The sequence below is a fragment of the Castor canadensis genome, chromosome 10 (assembly GCF_047511655.1).
Source record: "Castor canadensis chromosome 10, mCasCan1.hap1v2, whole genome shotgun sequence".
In the NCBI taxonomy this organism is placed as follows: Eukaryota; Metazoa; Chordata; class Mammalia; order Rodentia; family Castoridae; genus Castor; species Castor canadensis.
In genome coordinates this window covers 116,936,193-116,960,772 of record NC_133395.1, presented here as the reverse complement: position 1 = coordinate 116,960,772, position 24,580 = coordinate 116,936,193, and the positions used below count along the sequence as shown (strand labels likewise).

Genomic DNA, 24,580 nt, shown 5'->3' with positions numbered 1-24,580 from the left:
TTGCTACCATGATGGTAACTACTGTGGCATTTTATGCCTTAAGAAACTCATGCTGAGGGGAGTTAGAGAATACTTGCCAAGTCACATGGTGGGGGGAGGTTGATGAGCTGTGACTGCAGTCCATGCTACCTGCCCTCAGGCCTACTTGTTCACTGGAATGAACATCTGTTGGTTACTATTTGGAAGTCTCTGTGGTGGTGTAGGTCATGGTGGGGAATAGGATCCCAACTTCCCCTATGTACACCAAAGAGGCCCCAAATTTCCTCACACCACCTTCTGGAAGCAGGGGGTGAGCTACATTCAGCCAATGGGACACTCCCACCAAGCCCTACAGTAATGTCTGTGGGAGATCAGAATATGCCATCCCCAAATATGTCTTGGAAAAAGGACAGCGGAGATAAGGCAACTGACAAGCAGCAGACGCAGGAGAGCTGTCTGTCCTAGCTCTGCTTGACTGAAACCAGGACAGAGATTTACAGAGACAAAAGATATCCCAACTCCCTTTTTCTACCATCAAGAACAAAGGTAAACATTGAGCACAATTTTAGGCCCTTCCTGGACTAGAGATGTCACTGGAGGACAAGCTTTGCTGCCTAGCCTTTGTTGGCCACAGACTTGCCTTCCCACAAGTGCCCCTTCTCACAGACTCAAAGTCTTTTTCTTTTGTCTTGTCACTTCTCTAAAAATTTATGGTTCTTTGTTGAAAAATGCTGAATATGCAGGAATCAAAAGCCACTTCTTTGAGAACTACTCATTTCCTGGGTATCTCCCATGTATATATGAAACATGTCTGTGTTAATAAACTTGTGATTGTTTTTCTCTTGTTAATCTGTCCTTTGTTACAACTAGAACTTAGGAAGGTTGAGGAAAAAAATATTTTTCCTTCCCAACAGGTCCAATCTGCCCATGGCCACCATACTGGTTCTGCCCCTAAGAACAGCTGATTCTGACTGGAACCACTAATGACCAGTTTGTCTGATGACCAGTCCACTCATGGACATTGCTGCATCATGAACAATTTGCTTCAAATTCAGACTTTCTGGTATTTTTGCATTCATTCGACTACCCTATTATTTTGATTTTTGTTTGGTTTTGGCTACCTTTTTGACACTCTTAGGATTTAAAAATTAATTTCCTCTAAGAGTTTTTTCTCCTGTTAAATTTTATATTTCAATTAAGTATTTATGAAATGTGTTGCCTTTTATAAAGAATAGAATTGATCCTTATTGTTGTGGGAGTCTTTGATAATATATCAACCTTCAAACACTATAAAGAACTTTTTGGTAAATATTTTTTTAAAAACCTCCTTCTTCAAAGCTATATGTTCACAGCAAGGAAGCCTTCCTGAGTCTAATGCTCAAGATATAAAATTTGGAAATTAATTCTAGGTTTTAAGCACAAAGTGAGTACCTTTGGTGAGCAATTGACTTGATTTTAGTGCTGGGATAAGACAAGCAGAACTCCTGACAATCTCAATTAACAACTGACTACACTAGACAAAAATATTCTGTACCAGGTGGGCTGGACATGGTGATTCACACCTGTAATCCCAGCTACTGTAGAGGGAGAGATAAGAAGATTGAGGTCTAAGGCCCCTTGGGCAAAGGTATCATGAGACCCTATCTGAACAACAAACTAAAAAAATTCCACACCAGAGGTTTGTGTGTATGGTCCAAAGTAGAGCATAACATGCAAGAAGCTTTGGGTTCAGTCCTCAGCACCAAAAGAGAGAGAGAGAGAGCACGAGAGAGAAATGTATCTATACACACATATATACATAATATACAGACATACACATTTGGTTTAGACTAAACATATATTCAAGTTCATAAACAAATACTGAATCTGACTAAAATGACTAAACAACTAACATTTCTTAAAGGCTAGCTATGTACCAGAGACTGGGCTGAGCAGTATACTTTAGTTTTCTCTGTTTATAGCATCAGTGAAGGGAGGGCTTTGACTTTGTTCTGTTCATCGCCTGTCCTCAGCTGGCCCATGGTAAATGCTATTTGCAGAATGATCAAAAGGCCATATGAGGTGGTGTTCTCATTACCTATCACCTTAAAGGTACGGGTGAAGAAAGTCAGGATTAGGAGTTGTTGCTTGCTGGTGAACACCAGAAAGGCAGCATGGCCCTGGAGTCTACACTCCTAAAACAGGTGTGTGTGAACTCATCCCTGTGCGTTAGCAAGTAAGGCCTGTGGTGTGGGGCAGGACGTGCAGATGAATTAAAAGACCATTTGAATGTGAGGCCAAGTGTTGGGGAAAAGAGGGTGGGATGGTATGTACAGTGGTCACTCAGTGGGCTGGTTCTGAAATGACTCTCTAAACATGATTTTAATATTGCAAATGTGAGGGCAGATCATTCCAGAGTGAGCTGGAGCTTCACAGGGAGCCTTAGAACAGAGTCATAGGTCAAGGGTACAATCAAGTGGCCTGTGCAATGTGTGGTTCATCATTCCCTTCTAACAAAAGGTTAGCTTGATGGTGAAGGAAGATCATCCTAATAATCCAAGAGCTAAACATAGGACCTTGTGAACCAGCAAAGAAATTCGTCTTGACCTCGCTTTTTCTTCTTTTAACATATATTAAATTTATTTTCTCTAGAAAATAAAAGTATCTCAGATTCTTATGTGCCTTTGGCCCAGTGCCTCTGCTAACAGTAGTCAATAACATTTTGTATCAAAAAAAACCAAAATAAAACACTGTGGTTGGGAATGTAAAATGGTATAGCACCCTGGAAGATAATTTGGCAGTTTCTCAAAGAACTAAACATACACTTATCCTACAACCTACCAAGTGTACTCTTGGCATTTATCCCAGAGAAATGGAAACTTACATTCACACAAAAACCTGTCCATGATTGTTCATAGCAGCGTTATTTGTAATCGTTCCAAGCTGGAAACGACCCAAGTGTTCTACAGCAGGTAAATGATCAAACAAAACCTGTGGTATGTCCACACCACGGAACACATACTCTTCAACAACAAAAAGGAACAAACCACTGATATAAGCAACAACTTGCAGACATTTTCAAGGGCATTGTGCTATATGGGAAAAATCAATCTCATGCTGCCTGATTCCATTTATAGAATATTCCCGAAATGACAAAATTATAAAGCTGAGAACCGATCGATGGTTTTCAGGGGCAGGGATGGTGGTGTGACTAGGATGGAGCAGCATGAGGGAGATCTGTGTGGTGGTGGAATAGTTCCATATCTTCACTGAAGTGGTTGCTACCCAATTCCAATTCCACACATACGGCAAAACAGCACAGAACTACACACACACCTTGTTCCAGTGCCAGTTTCCTGGCTTTGACTGCAGTTACGTGAGCTGTAACCCTTGGGGAAAACTAGGAGATGGATACAGGGGGAGCTCTCTGGCCTATCTTGGCAGCCTCCTGTGAATAATTATTTGAAAATAGAATGTTTCAAAAATTAAAATTGTGGTTGACAGTATCACCTGATTTCTTAAATTTTCCTTTATAACCATTCTGCAGAAATCTTTATAAAGTGAAAAGATGGATACGTCTTTTCATACACAGAAAGCCTCCTTACTCTTTTTACATTTTCATAACCTTCCATTTTATACCATATTTTTTTAGTCCAGACCCTATCATGACCCACGAATATTTAGGTTATTTCCATTTGGGGCTATTATAAGTGTTATTAGAAATAGTCGCCATGAATAATTTTACCCATTGTTTTTGTGACCATGTTTGTTTGTGATTCAAATTCCTTAGAGTGGCAATACTGGTTTTCTTTTCTTTCTTCTCTCTTTTTTTTTTTTTTTGGCAGTACTGGGGATTGAACCCAGGGCCCCATACTTGCTAGGCCAGGTCTACCACGGGCTATCCTCTTAGCCCCAAACTAGTTTCCTTAACACCTATGATGTATTTCTAATTTATGTTGTATTTTAAACCAACATACAAAATACTGAAAATAGATATTTATATACATACTCTAAATGGAAAGTTACTGTACATATTCTACATCAATAAAATAATTTTTCTATATGGTTAATTTAAGCTAGTCATTTATTGGTGTTGATGAAAATATGTTTAAAAGAAATACACTCACTATTTTAACAGTTTATTTTTACACAGATCCAGAGCTAATGTGGTGAAATCTCAGCTCCCTAAATATAACAATCACACACAGGAAAAGACTGGTGTTATCACTAATCTAGACAGAAGTCTTCCAGCCTCTAACATAAAATCAGTTTCCTTTAGTATAAAAACAATTTTTTTATATAATCAGGTAATTAGCATCAAAATGTTTGAAGTACTAAGAAATGTCTCCTCTGTGCCTGGAAATGGGACATTTTATTCATTTTCTAAAAGTTCACAGTATAGTGTGTGGGCAAAACTTCCTGGGCAAACTTTCCCTCCTTCAGCCTTTACTGCCGTAAAGCCAAAATGTGGGCTCCATGTCTGAGTTTTGCAGCCCACAAAAAACATGGTTAAGGACAAAGAACATAAGTGTTAATACTTGCAGAAGTCCACACATCTCATGAGTCACACTACAGAGACCCTGACCCAGAGAGGTTTCTGCATTTTCTGCTGCAGGGACTGCAGTCAAGCCAGGAGGGCGCCCTCTATGGGTGACCCTGGGCAACAAAACAGAGGTCGAGCCTCCCTAATCCCAAATCCAAATTGCTCCAAAATCCAAAACTTTTTGAGGGCTGATATGATGACCCAAATGGCAAATTCTATACCTGACTTCATTTGATGGGTTGCAGTCAAATCGCAGGTGCACTAAAAATATATCTTTAGGCTATGAATATACAGTGTATATGAACAACTGAATTTCTGGCTTGGACTTGGGTCCAACCATCAAGATGTCTTGTTATATGTACCCAAATATTCCAAAGTCTGAAACATTTCATGTCCCAAGCATTTCCGATAAAGGATGCTCAACTTATAGTCACTTTCACTTGAGAATGAGCATGTGGAAATTCATCTCAATGGCCTTTCCTAAGAAGCTGTGGTTCTACAGCTTCCAAAACCAAAATTTGGCACTGAGTTGTGAACTACAACATTCAAACCCCAGTACTGCCAAAAAAAAAAGACAGCACTACTCTTTTTGACAGCCACTTCTCCAACCAGAACCAGACCAGGCACTACTAGTAGAACAACCTGGACTTCTACTACTATGAGAAGACATGAAAGGAGGTGTACAAGATAGAGGCTTCATTACATACTCAGTTTCCCTCTCCATTCCCCTTCCCAGAGGATGGGCAGGAGGATAAGGCCGAAAGTTCCAAACTTCTAATCATTTTTCTGGTGACCACCCCCAAACTAGGAACCTACCAAGAGTCACTTGTTAAGCAAGAGATGTTTGTATCATGGAGGAAATTCCGGAGGATTAAGAGTTCTCTACCAGTAACTGGGGTCAAAGACCAAAAACCAGAAGAAAAGATGTACCTAGTACATCAGAGCTCAGTGCCAGGAACTGGGGATGAAGACTAAAATATGTAGTTCTTACTATGAATCACGATATCACAATACAGTTGTCCCTGAGAGATTGGTTCCAGAACACCCCCTGGATACCAAAATGCATATGCTCGAGTCCTTGACATAAAATGATATATCTGCTTAAAACTACGCACATTGTTCTGTATGCTTTAAATCATCTCTAGGTTACTTACACAATGTAAGTGATATGTAAAGAGTGATTATACTGTTTCGTCCAGGGAATAATGACAAGAAAAAAAGTTTGTGCACATTAGCATAGACATGGATTTTGTTTTTGAACACACACACACACACACACATACACGCACACACACAGTCCTGGGGTTTGAACTTCATGACTCCTGCTTACTACACAGGCTCTCTACTACTTGAGCCACACCTGCAGCCCTTAGTCTGTTAGAAAATGGACTTGTTGCTAGGACAGAAAACTTGAGACTAGGTGATTTATACAGAGTAAAGTATCATAGTCCTGGGAAATCCAAGAGCAAGGTGCTGACATCTGCTTGCTTCTGGTGAAGCTTCAATTCATGCAGAAAGCTGAGGAGAAAGCAGGCGTGTGCAGAAGAGGAGAACATGAGGCAACCTTGCTTTATAACAACCCACTCTTGAGATAACTAATCCAGTTATCATGAATGACATTAATCCATTCATGAGGGCTCCACCCAATGACCCAAACACTTCTCACTAGGCCTCACCTCCCCACAGTGCTTCACTGAGGAGTTGAGGTTCAATATATAAGCTATCAGGGAACACACTCAAACCATAGCAAATACACACATAGTAGCACATTACACCATATATATATATGTGTATGTATATATGTATGTGTGTGTGTGTGTGTGTGTGTGTATAGTGAGATATAGACAGATATATAGACCTAGTTACCATCTATAGCTACTTGGTCTTTTTGTTGTTGTTTTAACCACACACTGTATTATATTTGGTTACATTAACCCTTTAACCCTTTACCCCAACAGGGGCCACATCCCTTATTCTTCTAAGTAAACCAGTTTACTTTACTGGTTTACAGATGGTGACGTATCACATTTGCTATGTTAGACACATCTAATGTGAGTCTGGGGCCACAGGCCTTCCTGCCCATGCTGGCAAAGCCAGAACTTATTCCAGTCCTTTGGAAGATAGGACAAGACTCACCTGACCCTCATGAGTCCTGTTTTTTAACTGTCCCAGCTCTGATGCTGCCACCCCAGCACCAGCGAGAGCAGGTCCCCAAATGTCATGTGTGCCTTCTCCACCACCAGAAGGACGTTCTGCAGGGCCTGACCCTGCTCAGATGACTGTTCCTAGAAGGGAAGAGGAACTAGGGAAGTTTACTGGCATTGATACTCAAAGTTCTCCAAGGCAGATTTCTTTTTTCTTTTTTTAATTTTTATTTTATTCATATGTGCATATATTGTTTGGGTCATTTCTCCCCTGTTCTCCCACTCCCTCCCTTGCCCCCCAACCCCCACCCTCTCCGGCCCATTCCCTCGCTACCCGGCAGAAACTATTTTACCCTTATTTCTAATTTTGTTGTAGAGAGAGCATAAGCAATAATAGGAAGGAACAAGGGTTTTTGCTAGTTGAGATAAGGATAGCTACACAGGGAGTTGACTCACATTAATTTCCTGTGCGTGTGTGTTACCTTCTAGGTTAATTCTTTTTGGTCTAACCTTTTCTCTAGTTCCTGGTCCCCTTCTCCTATTGGCCTCAGTTGCTTTAAAGTATCTGCTTTAGTTTCTCTGCATTGAGGGCAACAAATGCTAACTAATTTTTTAGGTGTCTTACCTATCCTCACCCCTCCCTTGTGTGCTCTCGCTTTATCATGTGATCAAAGTCCAATCCCCTTGTTGTGTTTGCACTCGATCTAATGTCCGCATATGAGGGAGAACATATGATTTTTGGTCTTTTGGGCCAGGCTAACCTCACTCAGAATGATGTTCTCCAATTCCATCCATTTACCAGCAAATGATAACATTTCATTCTTCTTCATGGCTGCATAAAATTCCATTGTGTATAGATACCACATTTTCTTGATCCATTCGTCATTAGTGGGGCATCTTGGCTGTTTCCATAACTTGGCTATTGTGAATAGTGCCGCAATAAACATGGATGTGCAGGTGTCTCTGGAGTAACCTGTGTCACAGTCTTTTGGGTATATCCCCAAGAGTGGTATTGCTGGATCATATGGTAGATCAATGTTTAGCTTTTTAAGTAGCCTCCAAATTTTTTTCTAGAGTGGTTGTACTAGTTTACATTCCCACCAACAGTGTAAGAGGGTTCCTTTTTCCCCGCATCCTCGCCAACACCTGTTGTTGGTGGTGTTGCTGATGATGGCTATTCTAACAGGGGTGAGGTGGAATCTTAGCGTGGTTTGAATTTGCATTTCCTTTATTGCTAGAGATGGTGAGCATTTTCTCATGTGTTTTTTGGCCATTTGAATTTCTTCTTTTGAGAAAGTTCTGTTTAGTTCACTTGCCCATTTCTTTATTGGTACATTAGTTTTGGGAGAATTTAGTTTTAGGTTCCCTATATATTGTGGTTATCAGTCCTTTGTCTGATGTGTAGCTGGCAAATATTTTCTCCCACTCTGTGGGTGTTCTCTTCAGTTTAGAGACCATTTCTTTTTTTGAGCAGAAGCTTTTTAGTTTTATGAAGTCCCATTTATCTATGCTCTCTCTTAGTTGCTGTGCTGCTGGGGTTCCATTGAGAAAGTTCTTTCCTATACCTACTAACTCCAGAGTATTTCCTACTCTTTCCTGTACCAACTTTAGAGTTTGGGGTCTGATATTAAGATCCTTGATCCATTTTGAGTTAATCTTGGTATAGGGTGATATACATGGATCTAGTTTCAGTTTTTTGCAGACTGCTAACCAGTTTTCCCAGCAGTTTTTATTGAAGAGGCTGTCTTTTCTCCATTGTATATTTTTAGCTCCTTTGTCAAAGACAAGTTGGTTATAGTTGTGTGGCTTCATATCCGGGTCCTCTATTCTGTTCCACTGGTCTTCATGTCTGTTTTTTGCAGATTTCTAATGAAAAATAAAACACAGGACAATATGTGTGTCTTAAAAGCTAATATCCGACCCAAAGTACAGGGTTCTGATTTCAGAGAAGATAACCTCTGTCACTTTATGAATTTAGTGATACCAATCACATTGAATTTGTTTCCATATCAACATATGAATTTGGGGGAGACACAACCCAGCTCACAGGGCTGTGCCCTGGTATACACTTACCCACCACTGTGTCTACATCTAGGATAAGGGAGGACAGAAAGAGAAAAGTCAATGGGGGCCCGACATAGCCCTTCATGCTTATAATTCCAGCTCTTGGGAGACTGAGGTAGAAGGATCATGAGTTCAAGGCCAGCTTGGGCTACATATTAAGTTCTTGACCAGCCTGGGCTAGTGGGGATTCTCTCCATGATCTTGGAACCACAGCTCCTATTATACCTCCTCAGTTTTAAGTGCCAGCTCACTAGCTACTGCCACCAACAATAATGGATGGCCTGCAGCCAGGGCAGGGGAGAATAGAAAAGAAGAAAAACAAAATAGGATGTTCTCTCATCCCACACAGGCACAGACATGTAATGGTGACTGAATGCTTTCCTTCTGAGATGGAGAGCAAGGCAAAGCTGTCCATTCTCATGACTTTATTCAATATTGTACTAGAAGACCAGCAATCAGGCAAGGCAAGCAAACAAAAGACATACAAGGGAAGAAATAAAATTATCTCTTTCACACACAAAATAATTGTCTATGCAGACAATCCAATGGAACCTACAAAAAAAAGTTCCTGAGGATAATAAATGAGTTTAATAAGATTGCAGCACTCATTGCCAACACATGAAAATCAATTATATTTCTATATGTTGACAGTAAGTGATTGGGAACTACAACATTTTAAAGTAGAATTTAAATAGCTTAGAAAGTAGAAACACCTAGGCACAAATCTAATAAAATATACAGAGGACCTGTGTGCTGAAAACTATTAACCTCTGATGAAAGAAGTCAAAGAAGACCTAAGTAAATGAAGAGACAGGCTATGCTCATGGGTTGGAAGATTCAGTATCGTTAGGATGTCTATTCTCCCCAAATGTCCTATAGACTTGATACTATTCCAGCTGAAGTTCTATTAATTTTTTTGTAGATTGAGATAAATTGATTCAAAGGGAATTTTGAAGAGTAAGAGTAATGCTGGAGAACTCACACTACTTTGTTTTAAAAATTACAGCTATATAAATACATAGCTCATTGGAACAGAATAGAGTCCAAACATAAACACACTCAAAATGGCTAACTGATTTTTGACAAAACTCCAAAGGCAATTCAAGTGAAGAAAAGATGACCTTTTTACCAAACAATGTTGACAAATTGAGACAGCCATATGCAAAAAATACTTGGATTTGAACTTTATACAAAAAATGAACTTTAAAATGGACCATAGCCGGGTGCCAGTGGCTCACGCCTGTAATCCTAGCTACTCAGGAAGCAGAGATCAGGAAGATCATGGTTCAAAGCCAGCCCAGGCAAATAGTTCACAAGACCCTATCTCAAAAAAACCCATCACAAAAAAGTGCTTGTGGAGTGGCTCATGGTGTAGACCCTGAGTTCAAACCTCAGTGTCTCAAGTGGTAGAGCACTTGCCTAGCAAGTGCATAAAGATCTGAGTTCAAACGCAAGTCCTAAAAAAAAATTTTTTTAAAGCTAACATTTGTATAAAAGGAGATAAGAGACGTATCTGTTTATACATAAATAGTCCTTTTTGTAAACCACAGAAGAAAGGAGCTGGTGGTGGTTGTGGCAAGGAGAGGAGGAAGATTTACTGAGGCTCAAGAGGGAAAAGTAAGTGATAGTTAATTTTAGATGTGAGCCTGCCTAGACTAAGGGGTACTCAGATAGCTGATAAAGCACTATATTCCCAGTTATGTCTGTTAGGGTCTTTCCAGAAGAGACTTGTATTTGAATCAGGGAACTAAGAAAGATCCCCTCTCACCTAGTGTGGATGAGAACCATCCAATCAGCTGAGGGCCCAAATAGAACAAAGGCAAATTTGTGTTCTCTCTCTTCTAGGGCTGAAACACCTTTCTTCTCCTTCCCGTGGGCATCAGAAGTCCAGGTTCTATAGACTTTGGACTCTAGGAATTCCATCAGCAGTCACCCATGTCCTCAGGACTTCAGACTTGGACTGACCCACACTACCAGGGGTCCCTGTTTCTCCAGCTTGCAGATGGCATATTAGGGGACTTCTCAGCCTTCAGAATTGTATGAATCAACTCTTCAAGAAAATCCTCCCACACATACAAATCTATACCTGTATCTATCTATGTCACTGGTTCTATTTCTCTGGAGAAGCCTAACTAATGCAGGAGCACTAGTCTGTCTGACTGGAATTGTTTTCCAACAATGGGATGAATTTTCTATTCAAAAGCATTTTAAAAACTAAGCCGGGTTCCAGTGGTTCATGCCTGTAATCCTAGCTACTCAGGAGGCAGAGATCAGGAGTCGAGGTTTGAAGCCAGCCTGCGCAAATAGTTCATGTGACTCTACCTTGAAAATACCCAACACACACACATAAAAGGGCTTGTGAAATAGCTCAAGTGGTGGAGCACCTGCCTAGCAAGCATGAAGCCCTGAGTTCAAATACCAGTACTGCTATTTTTTTTTTAAGATCCTAAAGTATAAAACAAAAATCCATATAGATATATTGGAAAGGAATATATAAAAACTACATTTTGCTCCTAAGTGGAATTTATTATAAATCTTCCCTTTAATTTTTAAACTTTGTGTTATGCTATTCCTTATTCTTTCTAGACATTTTCCTATGAGTATATATTTTTAGCTCTCTCTCTCTCTTTAAATAAAATTAGAATCTACTGATTCAATGCAATTCCCATCAAAAGCCCAGTGGCGTGCTCACTTCGGCAGCACATATACTAAAATTGGAACGATACAGGGAAGATTAGCATGGCTCCTACACAAGGATGACATGCAAATTTGTGAAGCGTTCCATATTTTTAAACACATAAAAAATGTTCACCATCTCTAGCCATAAAGGAAATGCAAATCAAAACCACACTAAGATTCCACCTCACCCCTGTTAGAATAGCCATTATTAGAAACACCACAAACAACAGGTGTTGATGAGGATGTGGGGAAAAAGGAACCCTCATACACTACTGGTGGGAATGCAAGCTAGTGCAAACACTCTGGAAAAAAATACGGAGGCTACTTAAAAGTCTAAACATAGATCTGCCATATGATCCAGCAATCCCACTCCTGGGGATATACCCAAAGGAATGCAACACAGGTTACTCCAGAGGCACCTGCACACCCATGTTTATTGCAGCGCTATTCACAATAGCCAAGTTATGGAAACAGCCAAGATGCCCCACCACTGATGAATGGATTAAGAAAATGTGGTATCTATACACAATGGAATTTTACTCAGTCATGAAGAAGAATGAAATCTTATCATTTGCAAGTAAATGGATAGAACTGGAGAACATCATTCTAAGTGAGGTCAGCCAGGCTCAGAAGACCAAAAATCATATGTTCTCCCTCATATACGGACTTTAGATCTAGGGCAAATACAGCAATGTTGTTGGACTTGGGTCACATGACAAGGGGAGAGCACATACAGGAGGTATGGGGATAGGTAGGAAACCCAAAACATGAAAGTGTTTGATGTCCCCACTGCAGAGGAGCTAATATAGAAGAAACCTTAAAGCGACAAAGGTCAATATGGGAAGGGGATCAGGAATGAGTGAAAAAATCAGGTAGAGATGAATCAACTTGGGTTATAACACATTTGTGCATGGAAGCAATACTAGGAATCTCTCTGTATAGCTATCCTTATCTCAACTAGCAAAAACGCTTTGTCTTTCTTATTATTGCTTATGTCTTCTCTTCAACAAAATTAGAGATAAGGGCAGAACAGGTACTGCCTGGAAGCAAGGGGGGCTGAGAGGGGAGAGAGGGAGCACGGGATGGGGGCAGGGGAGGAATGGCTCAAATAATGTATACACATGTGAATAAATGAATAAAAAGAAAAAAACCCAGTGGCAAGAGCTTGGGGTGTGGCTTAAGTGGTAGAGCACTTGCCTAGCAAACATGAAGCCCTGAATTCAATTCCCAGTTCTGAAAAAAAAAAATTAAAAATAAAGAGTAGATCAAAATCTCAATGACAATTTTTGCAAAAATAGTAAAAAACCACTCTAAAACTGATATAGAATCTTAAGGGACTTTGAATAGCCAAAGCAATCTTGATAACCAAAGCTGGAGCTCTCACACACCCAGGGCTAGGGTGTGGCTCTAGTGTTAGAGAGCCTGCCTGGTAAGCAAAAGGCCCTGAGTTCAAACTCCAGTACTGACAAAACAAAACAAAAAAAACTTACTACAAAGTTATGTTAATCAAAACAGGTGGTGCTGGCATGAAGACATATAGATGAGTGTAAGAAAGTGCTCAGAAATACACTCACATATAAGGTCAAATGATTTCATCAAGGGTTGGATGACCATTCGACCGGGAAAGAACAGTTCTTTCAACAAAAGAGCACTGGGAAAACTGGATATCCACATTCAAAAGAATGAAGTTGGACTCTTACCTAACACTACATGCAGAAATCAACTCAAAATGAATGGAAGACCTAAATGTAAGTGCTAAAACTATAAAACTCTCAAGAATAAGGGAAAACCTTCATGACACTGAGTTTGGCAATGAATTCTTAGAAATGACACTAAAAGCACAGGCAAGAAGATAAAAATTAGTTGAACTAGACTTCATCAAAATTTAAAACTTGGCATTTTCTGCCATCTTTTCATGCCACCATAATGGTATGCATGAGTGTTCTTGCTGCTGCCCTCCAGAACACCAGCAATGCTGAAAGCACGACCTTATTAGGCTGTGCTCCAAAGTCATCGTCTTTTTTTTTTTTTTTTGTGGTACAGGAGTTTGAACTCAGGGCCTCATGCTTGCTAGGTTGCTAGGCAGGTGCTCTACCACTTAAGTCCCTCCTGTTTTTTGGTATTGGGTTTTTTCAAGAGTAAGTCTCCTGAACGATTTGCCTGGGCTGGCTTTGAACTATGATATTCCTGATCTCTCCCTCTTGAGTAGTTAGGATTACAGGCATGAGCCACCTGCGCTTGGCCATTGCCTGGTTTTTAACTGTGATGATGAAATACAGTTACATTGGCAAACTCTAAATCATCAATGATCACAGAGCTGGCAAAACTGTTCCTGAACCTCACAGGAAGGTTAAACAAGTGTGGTGCAATCAGTCTCAGCTTTGATGTGCAGCTCAAACACCTAAAAAAATGGCAGAATAATCTGCTCCCATTCTGCTAGTTTGGTTTCATTGTATGGACAACTGTACCTTGCATCATGAAGAAGCAAGACAGAAAACAGCCAAAGGGAAAATCCTAGGATTCTTTTTCTAGGAATGTAAAACAAACATACAAATAAAATGCCTCAGTGGAAAAATTTTTAACTTTTGTACAACAAAACACTATCAGCAGAGTGAAAAGGCAACCTGAATAGGTAGAAGTAATAGGAATAGGAATAATTACAAATTATATATCTGAAAGATTAATATCCAGAATATATACAGAACTCCTACCATTCACAAGAAAAACAAAAACAAAAAATTGCCCAATTAAAAATGGACAAAAAGGAGAGTGAATATGGTACAAATATTATGTACAATGTATGTAAACAGAAAAATGAGAAGTGTTGGAACTGTTCCAGGAATGGAGGGGATATAAAGGAGAATGATGGAGGGGGTGAATTCAACTGTGATATATTGTAAGAACTTTTGTAAATGTCAAAATGTACTCCCAGTACAATAATAATTTAAGAAATGGACAAAGGATTTGAACAGGCATTTCTCCAAGCAGATTCACAGATAGCCAATTAGCACATGAAAATATAGTATCATTAATTATTAGGGAAATGCAAATCAAAACCACAATGAAGGGCTGGGGGTGTGGCTCAAGCGGGAAGATCGCCTGACTAGCAAATGTGAGAGAGGCCCTGAGTATTGCCAAAAAAAGAGAACTGAGCCTGGCTCTTGTACATCAATATTTGTTTAATAGATATGTGTGCACCAATATTTGCAAATCCAAAAGGTAGAATATAAATGCCCATCAACAGATGAATGAATAAACTAAACATGGTATATACAATGACATAGTATTCAGCCTTAGGAAGGAATGAAATCCTGATACATGCTACAACATGGATGAACCTGAAGACATCACGTTAAGTGAAACAATCCACTTACAAAAGAACAAGTATGAGCTGATTCCACTTGTGTCAGACACCTAGAGTAGTCAAATTCATAAAGACAGAAAGTAGAATGGTGAATGCCAGAGGGTGGAGAAAAAAAGAAAATGGAAAGTTATTATTTATGGGTTTAGAGTTTTAACTTGGGAGATGAGAAAGTTCTGGAAATGGATGGTAATGATGGATAACAACGTGAATGTAGTTAATGTCATTAAACTGTACATTTAACATATAAAATGGTTAAGATAGTAAATGTTATGGTATGCATACTTTATATCACATTTTTTAGAATATTTAGAATACCACGTTAATTAGAATATTGTCAAAAGACTTGAACACTTCACCAAAGAAGATGACACTTCAACAAAAATGGATGGCAGGTAAGAACATGAAAAGATCATTGATATCATTAGCCAGCCATTAGAGAAATGCAAATTAAACTTATTAGGAATACCACTATACATCCATTAAAAAGGTTAATTAAAAAAAAAAAAAAGACTAGCCGGGCGTAGTGGTGCACACCTGTAATTTTAGCACTCAGAAGGTGAAGACAAGACCTTGTCTCAAAAAAACAAAACAAAACAAAGGATTGATATTACCAGGAACTGGCAAAGATCCAGAGCAACTGGACATGTCACAGATTGCTGGAAATATAATGACACAGCCAGCCACTATGGAAAAAGTTTGGCAGTTTCTGAAAAGTTAAATATACACTTGCCACACAATTACATTCTGGGAATATGTCCCTGGAGAAATGAATAGTTACATTCACACAAAAACCTGTAAGGCAATGTTTGTAACAGCTTTATTGGTAACAACAAAAGTTAGATGCAACCCAAATGTCGTCCTTCAGTGGGTGGATAAACTGATTCAGCCATATGACTATTTTGTAATGAAAGATAAGGAATTGTGATGCACACAGAATATGAATGAATTCTCAAGCATATTAGGCTGATCTCAAGAGCCAGACTCAGAGAATTACATATTGCATGGCGTTCTTTCCATAGCATTCTCTTTTGAGGGAAGCGGTGGCAGGAATCAAACCCAGGGCCTCTTGAATGATAAGCACATTCTACCACTGAGCTATATCACCAGACTATTAAACATTCTTGAAATAACAAATTATGGTAATTGAGATCAATGTTTGTTAGGAACTAGGGAGAGGTGACTATGAGGTAACATGAGGGAGTTTCTTTATGGTAATGAAACAATTCTGTATTCTGATTGTGTTGGGGATTACATGAGTGAGTATATGAGACAAAATCCTAGAGTTAGAATTTATAAACACACAATAATGCATATAAAAATGTGTGAAATCTGAATAGTCTCTATTTTAATATAGTTGTCCTAATGTAAGCTTCTGGATTTTGATATATGCTATGGCTATAGAAGATATTATCATCAGGCAAAGCTGGGTGAAAAATACACAGAAACTCTACTATTGTTTCAACTTCTTATAAATCTTCTCCTCCCAAAAAAGTTATGAGTAAACTACTGATACATTTAATATGGATGAATTCCACACACATTTTACTATGCCAAAGGAGCCAGACACAAAATTTATTTATTATCATTTATTTCAAATTCTAAAACAAGCAAACTAAAACATGGTAATAAAAATCAGGCGTGTGGTTGCCTTTGGTTTATAGTGTCAGGGATGACTGGAGGAGACATGGAAGGAACTGTATGGGGTGGAGGAAATATACATTTTACTGTGTTTAAGTGATACCTAAAAAAAGGGAGGTGGGAAGAAAGAAAAGCCCTTGTTAATAAACTTGTTTGCAATGATTCCCTCTCAAAAAGAGTTGGTGGGGCTGGAGTGTTATAAGGTGCTCTATCACTCGAGCCATGTCCCCAGCCCCTGAGCACAGGAAACTGTGCTCAGACTTTTCCACCTGGCCAGTTTAAAAGGCAACAAGTGTACTAATTATTATACCTAAGGTATCTAAAATGTTCAGTCATTATTTCAAAAGAAAATTCTCCCTGAGGCTGAGGGCCTGAGAGGCACTGCCTTCCTGACTGAGCTGGCCAGACATGCACAGACTGCATGTTCCTGGCTTTTTGGGTTATTTAAGGCCCAAGAATACTGTGTTTTGGTTAAACCTCCCACCATCCAGATTCTGGCTTCTCTCTGGTCACTGTTCTTTCACCTGGATGTCTGCTTTGTGTTTGTAATTTGGATTCCGAAGCCTTTCAGTGCTGAGTGGAGGGGGAGAGGCAAACTGATTCAGATTTTCACTCTGAGCAGGGCAAGTCCCTGGGGACTGACATCTCAAATTCAGGGGTTTCACAGGGATCCTGTGGCTGTCTGCTAGGCATTTCTGTGCTTTCCTGGCAGGAACTGAAGAGACTAGGTGGAACTGGAAGATTCAAAGCAACTGGATGTCTCAAACATTGCTGGAGGTAACTGGAAGCTAAAGGGATGAGATGATGGCAGCAGGTGAGGAAGACTTGGAAGGTGTTGACTCCGTACCTTAGTGTCCATCTCTCCATTTTTCAAATGAAGGGATAGAGGCTCAGAGAGTAAAGGTCATCTCTAGGGAGCTGTGCCCAAACTTCTATCTCTAGCCCTGCCTAGGATCTGGGCTCTAGGCTCCTTTTCCAACCTAGGTATACAGCCCAATTAGGACGGATTTGCTTCCCCACCTCTTCACACTTGCATGGCCCCAGGTTCCTTCCCTGCCCTACCTATCCAGTAACAGAACACTGGCAGCAATCCTATTGACTGCCAGCCCCAAACAGATCTCAGTCCTGTCCCCTCCTCTCCATCCGGAAGCTGTCTCCTAAACCAGCTCTACCTCAGGCTCGCTGGTGTCTCAGCTCCTGCCTATCACCGCCTCCCCCCACCCCCAACCTTCTCACTTAATAACCAGATTAGGTGATTCCTACTGATCATCTCTTGATTCCCCTGCTCCCCAGAGTCCTGAACTACAGCCTTGTCCTCACAGCCCACAAAGCCCTAACTCAGAGGGCTTTGAAGCAGTTGGCAGCCCACAGCAGGAAACACTAGGAATGTCTTGGGGATGTGTGGGGACTGAGTCCCCGAAGATTCCAACTGAGCCCATCAAGGTTCGCCTTTTGGCCAGATGGTTGGCACCTTCCCATAAGGCTTTCTCTAAGCACCAGTTGTTGTAACTGCACCCCACCCCGCCTCGCTCCAGGCGGGACCCCCCAACTTGTTTCAGGAAATAATGGGGAAAGGCCACCCTTTAGAATCGGACATTCCTAAATCCAAATCCTTTGTCTTTTAACCCCTCTGCGGCAGTTTACTCATCTACGAAACGGAGATAATACTTAACACGAATCCCCGAAGCGTGTTTCCCGCGAGAAATGAGCTAGAAAGCAGACGCCACAATGCACGGCACACAGTAGGGGCTTAGTGCGTCAACCTAAGGAACCAACAGATGGCACAGTCCGGCCAAGACACGGCTCTCTTCGGTCCTACGCTAAGTTCCCCGCCCCCAGGGCGTGTGCCAACGCCACCACGTGCCCAAGGAGAGTCCCGTACCCGTAAAGAGCTGGCCTAACTCTTAAGGTTATGCTCTTCACGGTCTGACTCCTCGTTCCCACGCTTCGAGCACCAGTGGTCAGGGACGTGTGACCCGCGTGCACTCCGCATGTCGGCCGCCGCCCGCCGTCCGTGAATTGACTTGAGTTCGCCCCAGGTAGACGCGCAGGGCAGCCCCACTGGTCACCTCAGCCGGCCTCAGCCGGTGGGCGGGGCACGCAGGCGTCGCGCCCTGTTATTGGTTGCGCTGGTGGGGAGGCGGGGCCTGACCGCGTCTGAGGCGCCGTTGTGTTGTCATTAGGCTGCGGCTAGAGGACACTACCAAGATGGCGGCGGTGTCTGGGTTGGTGCGGAGACCCCTTCAGCAGGTAGACACAGGCTCCCCCCCATCACCCTGAACGCCCCTTGCCCACCCTGCGTCCCCTCTGAGCGTCCTTCTCTCTCCCTGCTAGGTTTCCAGGCTGCTGAAAAGGCGTTTTCATCGGAGCGCGCCAGCGGCGCTGCAGGTAACTGGCGCGGAAGTTCGTAGGCGGGGGAGGGAAACCCAGGTCCCCGGGCCGAAGTCGTGGTCAGTGTCTCCGGGAGAGGTGGCGGCCCGGTGCCCTGGGGTGTGCGGAACGGCCGCCCAGTGCGTGGGACTTGCTCTGCGGGTGTCGCCGCCCGGGGCCAGTCATACTGGCTTGTCACTCAAGCTGGTTGGATTAGATGAGCAATGGAAGAAAACTAGACGCTTCTTGGCACCCCCCCCTTTTTTTTTGGATTTGCTGTTTTAAAGTGTACAGTGTCGCCATTTGCACCTTCCAGATTCAAACTCTTAGCCATTACAAGATAATGCCTCACTCCCCTCCTCCAGTCCAATGAGTTTCCTATACTAGAACCTCAAATAAGAGGAATCATTTCACTTTCTGTATCTGGCTTATTTCACTTACCACACACAGTGTCTTCAAGATTCATCCATGTTGCAGCATACATTGGAATTTGTTTCCTTTGTAAGGCTAAATAATCTCCATTATACACAAGACATACACACATCACTTTTTGTTAATCCATTCATCCATGAATGGACATTTGGCTTATTCCCACCTTTTTTGGATTTGTGTATGATGTTAGGAGCTTTGGCATGCAGGTGTATGTTTGAGTTCCTGTTTTCAGCTCTTTGGAGTATATACCTAGAAGTGGAATTGGTGGATCATATGGTAACAGTCTCCATCCTCCACCCGCCCCCCCCTTTTTTTTAACTAGAGGATTCTACTGTTCTGTGTATCCAGATAACTCCTGCATTGTGAAGGCAAAATGTTGGCAGTGCCTGGCACCTAATGAGTGTTTAATACTTAGCTGTAATTATTTGTCCTTCTTTGCTAGTTCTCTGCCCCTTAGAAATCTCTTGGTAAGTGTGGTAATAAAACACAGTGTATTTTCTCCTTAGGAAACTGCCTACGAGCTGGTTTGGCCAGCAAGCAGTTTTCTTAAGCTTGGATGCACATCAAGAATATGTTCAGTAAGCTTATTAACACAATCCATCCAAAGACTATTGTGACTGGAATGTTACTTTTATAGTTCTTAGAACCCTAAAGAAAAATGCCTGTGTTAGTGTTTTCATTTTTGCTATGGGCAGTCTAGGTAAGTATAAAGGAGGAGACTCTTAATAGGATCCTAAATAAGCCTGTAGCTTACTATTATCGCATACCTGTGACAGGTGACAGTTCGTGAAGCTATTAATCAAGGTATGGATGAGGAACTGGAACGAGATGAGAAGGTATTTCTGCTTGGAGAAGAAGTTGCCCAGTATGATGGAGCATACAAGGTAACCAAAAATAGTGAAAGTTAGCAAAAGTGTGGTAGCCATTTGCCCTGACTTACACTTAAAAGTAATGGAGTCAGCTCTTAATTATAGGTTAGCCGAGGCCTCTGGAAGAAATATGGAGACAAGAGGATCATAGATACTCCCATATCTGAGGTAAGCCTTCCAGCAGGACGCTGAGCTTTGCTGGGGCATGTTTGATGGTGTTCAAGTCCTAATTTTTATGGATTTTTCACTTTTGCTTTGTTTTACTTTATAGATGGGTTTTGCTGGAATTGCTGTAGGTGCAGCTATGGTATGTAATATTCATTATGAAGCTTGTTAAATTAAGCAAATTAAAAGAAATTTCTTTTAATATGACCTCCTAAAAATATTTGAATGGGTCCTCGGCACTCGGGTTGAGGGGGGCACGAGGCGGAGGCGCAGGGATTTGGGGCTGGAGGCGCAGGGATTTGGGGCTGGAGGTGTGAGGCTGTGGCCTGTGGCCTGCCAGGGGCTCGGGGGTGTGGGGAGCAGGCGGGGAGATGGATAAACTGACCATCATCTCAGAAAAAGCAAACAAACAAAAATCATTTGAATGTTGGAATGGAGTGGTTTGAAGATTGCCATTTTTTGTTGCTGTTTCTTGTCTTTTTTAACATCAGTGTTTTTGATTTGACAGGCTGGGTTGCGGCCCATTTGTGAATTTATGACCTTCAATTTCTCTATGCAAGCCATTGACCAAGTTATAAACTCAGCTGCCAAGACCTACTACATGTCGGCAGGCCTCCAGCCTGTACCCATAGTATTCAGGGGGCCTAATGGTGCCTCAGCTGGTGTAGCAGCTCAACACTCACAGTGCTTTGCTGCATGGTATGGGCACTGCCCAGGGTTAAAGGTGGTCAGCCCCTGGAATTCAGAGGATGCAAAAGGACTTATTAAGTCAGCCATTCGGGATAATAATCCAGGTCAGCACAGTGACCCCTGGGTCTCCTTTGAACATTAAAAAATTGAAATGAAATCTTTGCATAGAAAGAACCATTAAAAGCTTCTAGTTAGGTTTAGACATAGCACATAAAATGCTAATCATTTATATATAGTAAAAATAATAAAGAATGTGGTTGTTTTTCTTATTTCTGACTATAAGGGGGTCAGTTAGGTAATGGAGACATTTACTGCACACTTACAATGCTGGCTTAACCTCAGTAGGTACAGCTATGTTGACCAAACTACAAATGGAAGTACCTATTGGACAAGATAGAAACAAGGCTTCCTAATAAACACAATGGAACTTTTGAAATTGCTGTCTATGTATTTTTAGTCTTATGTAGTTATTTTTGCTTAAATATTTATAAAACTGTTTTGCAGTGGTGATGCTAGAGAATGAATTGATGTATGGAGTTCCATTTGAACTTCCTGCAGAAGCTCAGTCAAAAGATTTTCTAATTCCTATTGGAAAAGCAAAAATAGAAAGGCCAGGTAAGAGAACTTTACATTTAATCATTTTACTGGGCTTACTCCAGCCCCTCTATGTAGGTCAGCTTTAATCTACTTAGTTTGTCAAAAAAATTAAAGAATGAGGTTAAGTTAAGAATGTGTGAGGCTCACAGTTACGCTTCTCTAAATCTGTATCCAGTAGATCTGTATTTTGTTTCTAGGAAGACTGCCACATTCCTCAGCTCACTGGAATGAAGTTGAGTTGAAGATTTGACAATAAGAGCTACAGATAGCTGCGGAGTGGCACTGCATCTTTAGTTTCACCCTGACTTCTGTGATTATTCTTGTTTCAGGGACACATATAACTGTAGTTTCTCATTCAAGACCTGTGGGCCACTGCTTAGAAGCTGCAACTGTCCTATCTAAAGAAGGAATTGAATGTGAGGTAAGTAGACATTCACTTATTCTTAAAGAATCAGAAAGGCTCTTTCTACATTTAAGAACCAGAAGCCAGGCATGGTTTACATGCTTGTAATTCCAGCACTTTGAGGACTAAGGCAGGAGGATCATGAGTTCCAGGTCAACCTGGGCTACATAGCAAGATCCTGTTCAAAAACAACCCCCTCCACTCGACACCCCGAAATAGGATTTTGAGTTCTGTAATAGATGTTAAAATCCTCTGTCATTTAGTTCTGTGCCTGCTTGCTTACTGCTTGCATTTTGCATACTTATCTTAGCTTTTCATGTAGGCTCTGGATCTTATTTAGAATAGTACCTGCTTTGTCAAGTTTTAAGACCCAGCCTTGGAGCTGGACCTGGGGGTAAACTCAGAAGTCAGTGGTCCTAACTTTCTGTATAGGACCTACTACTTGATAGTTACACTTGGACAAGTCATGCAGTCCAGCTCAATTCAGCTTATTCATGAGTAATAAAATGAGGAGGATGTATCATCCAATCATAGGATAGTTGTGAGAAACACACTTAATGGAAGGCCTGGTTCCACACTAAGCAAGCAACTAGGAGCTCTTACTTTGAAAAGAGGGTTGATAAAGCCAAGGAGGACAAATGGATTCTGTAAGTGAACAAAGCTGCTTAGTAGAGGTGTGGCGTTTTGATTTTTAATTGCATTTTCTCCTTTTCCTGTTTTTGTTTTTTTTGAGAGGAACTTGCTATGTACCCCAGGCTGGTGTTTAACTCGAATTCCTCCTGCCTCAGGCCCCTCAGTGCTGAGATTACAAGCATGTAGCACCACACTCGGTATATTTTCTACATTCATGTACCTATTGATAGGCAGATTCTATTTTCCTAGACCCAAAGATTAACAACAAATAAAAGGAAGTGGTATTTTGGTCAGGGTTATATTCGAGATACACTAGTTCTATAAATCCTATTTACCGTATTATCTGTTTAGGTGATAAATATGCGTACCATCAGACCAATGGACATTGAAGCTATAGAAGCCAGTGTCATGAAGACAAATCATCTTGTAACTGTGGAAGGAGGCTGGCCACAGTTTGGAGTAGGAGCTGAAATCTGTGCCAGGATCATGGAAGGTATATCAGAGAAACTGGTTTTAGCATATACCCAAACTATAGTACATCATGTACCCGAATACAAACTGGACAAAGAGATCAAAAGCTAGGGGTGGCGAAATAATTTCTTTTCAACTTGTCAGTTTGGCACTTACTTTGGGTAAGTGTTTAAAAAGCAAAACCAGAAACAATTCCAATAATTGGGATTTCTTTCTCATGTTTTCTCTTCCTGGATAGCTACACTTCTTTGCTGAAGTGGAGGTAGTGGTAGTCCGCTGGCTTTTCTTGCCTCTTAGATGAGCCTTCTTTCTCTCCTAGGCCCTGCATTCAATTTCCTGGATGCGCCTGCTGTGCGTGTCACTGGTGCTGATGTCCCTATGCCTTATGCAAAGATTCTAGAAGACAACTCTGTACCTCAGGTCAAAGACATCATATTTGCAATAAAGAAAACCTTAAATATCTAGTTGGGACTTGAATATCGAGTCACCGAAATTTATGTAAAACACTTGCTGGGACTTCACCTGGATTGTGCTAAAGACCTTGCTATTCACAAATTAAAATTATCTCAAAGGCAACAACAGGTGTTTTTGTACTGGTAAGAAATGTATATGTGCTTGTGAGCAGAAAACTCCACTCTCCTGCCCTAGACTCCATATTTTATGTTACAGTTGCTCTTTTCTTTGAATGAGGTAATGTAAAATTTTACTCTCTTTCATTAGAAGGGCAAGATACGAATGTGGCAGAGTTCTGCTGAAAGATATATCCAAAAAAGATAATTTATGTGTATAAAAAAGTATATAAACCACATTTACTGTTAGATTGTTTTGATAAGAAATAAAGTAATTCATAACTATGAGTAATACTTTTCTTTCTTTAATTCATGAAGAAATAAATGTGGAAGTCTTAAAATTCTAAAGAAATTGGTGGAAAGTGGAAAATAAGCTGATACTGTATGAAACCATTGTGGTTTTTTGTGCTGCTAGGGAGCAAACCCATGCCAGGCAAGTGCTCTATCACTGAGCCACATCCCCAGCCCCCCTTCGCTTATTTTTATTCATACATCTGAGACTATCCCGCTATAGCAAGGTGATCTTGAGAAGGACAGATGCTTCCATTAGAAACTGATCACCTACAGCTTATCACACACTCAGAACAGGAACTGTCCACAGACTTTTTTTTTTTTTTTTGGTGCAGTACTCGGGTTTGAATTTAAGGCCTCTTGCTCGCTAGGCAGGCACTCTATCCCTTGAGCGACTCTGATAGTGCTTTTTTTGTGTGTGTTGGGTATTTTGGAGCTAGGAACTCAAGAACTATTTTGCCTGGGCTGGCCTCAAATTGTGAGCCTGCTGATCTCTGCCTACTGAGTAGCTAGGATTACAGGCATGAGCCACCAGGGCCCACTTGTCCACAAACTTAATAATTTTAACAGGGTTCCTTTTAAAAATGAAAGCAAAATTTATGTCAGGTATTTTTCCCATTGCTAAAAAACACATACTGTCATTAAACTTGCCTCTTCTGAAGCTGAGATGGAAGTGTTAAATGAGTTATAGGAGCATAAA

The 24,580-nt window shown here is 41.0% G+C and overlaps 1 protein-coding gene and 1 non-coding gene across 2 annotated transcripts; both read left to right on the top strand.

Moving 5' to 3' along the window:
* Positions 1–11,393: 11,393 nt before the first annotated feature.
* LOC141413093 (U6 spliceosomal RNA) lies at positions 11,394–11,500 on the top strand. Its single transcript, XR_012437917.1, has one exon. It is a non-coding gene; the product is annotated as a U6 spliceosomal RNA (small nuclear RNA).
* A 7,030-nt stretch (positions 11,501–18,530) lies between these two features.
* Pdhb (pyruvate dehydrogenase E1 subunit beta) lies at positions 18,531–23,877 on the top strand. The gene is made up of 10 exons (XM_020180735.2): positions 18,531–18,640; positions 18,725–18,778; positions 19,969–20,076; positions 20,167–20,229; positions 20,333–20,368; positions 20,735–21,020; positions 21,421–21,531; positions 21,843–21,934; positions 22,901–23,042; positions 23,340–23,877. The coding sequence occupies exons 1-10, from the start codon at positions 18,599–18,601 to the stop codon at positions 23,483–23,485; spliced, it is 1,080 nt and encodes a 359-aa protein (XP_020036324.1). The 5' UTR covers positions 18,531–18,598; the 3' UTR covers positions 23,486–23,877.
* Positions 23,878–24,580: the final 703 nt, after the last annotated feature.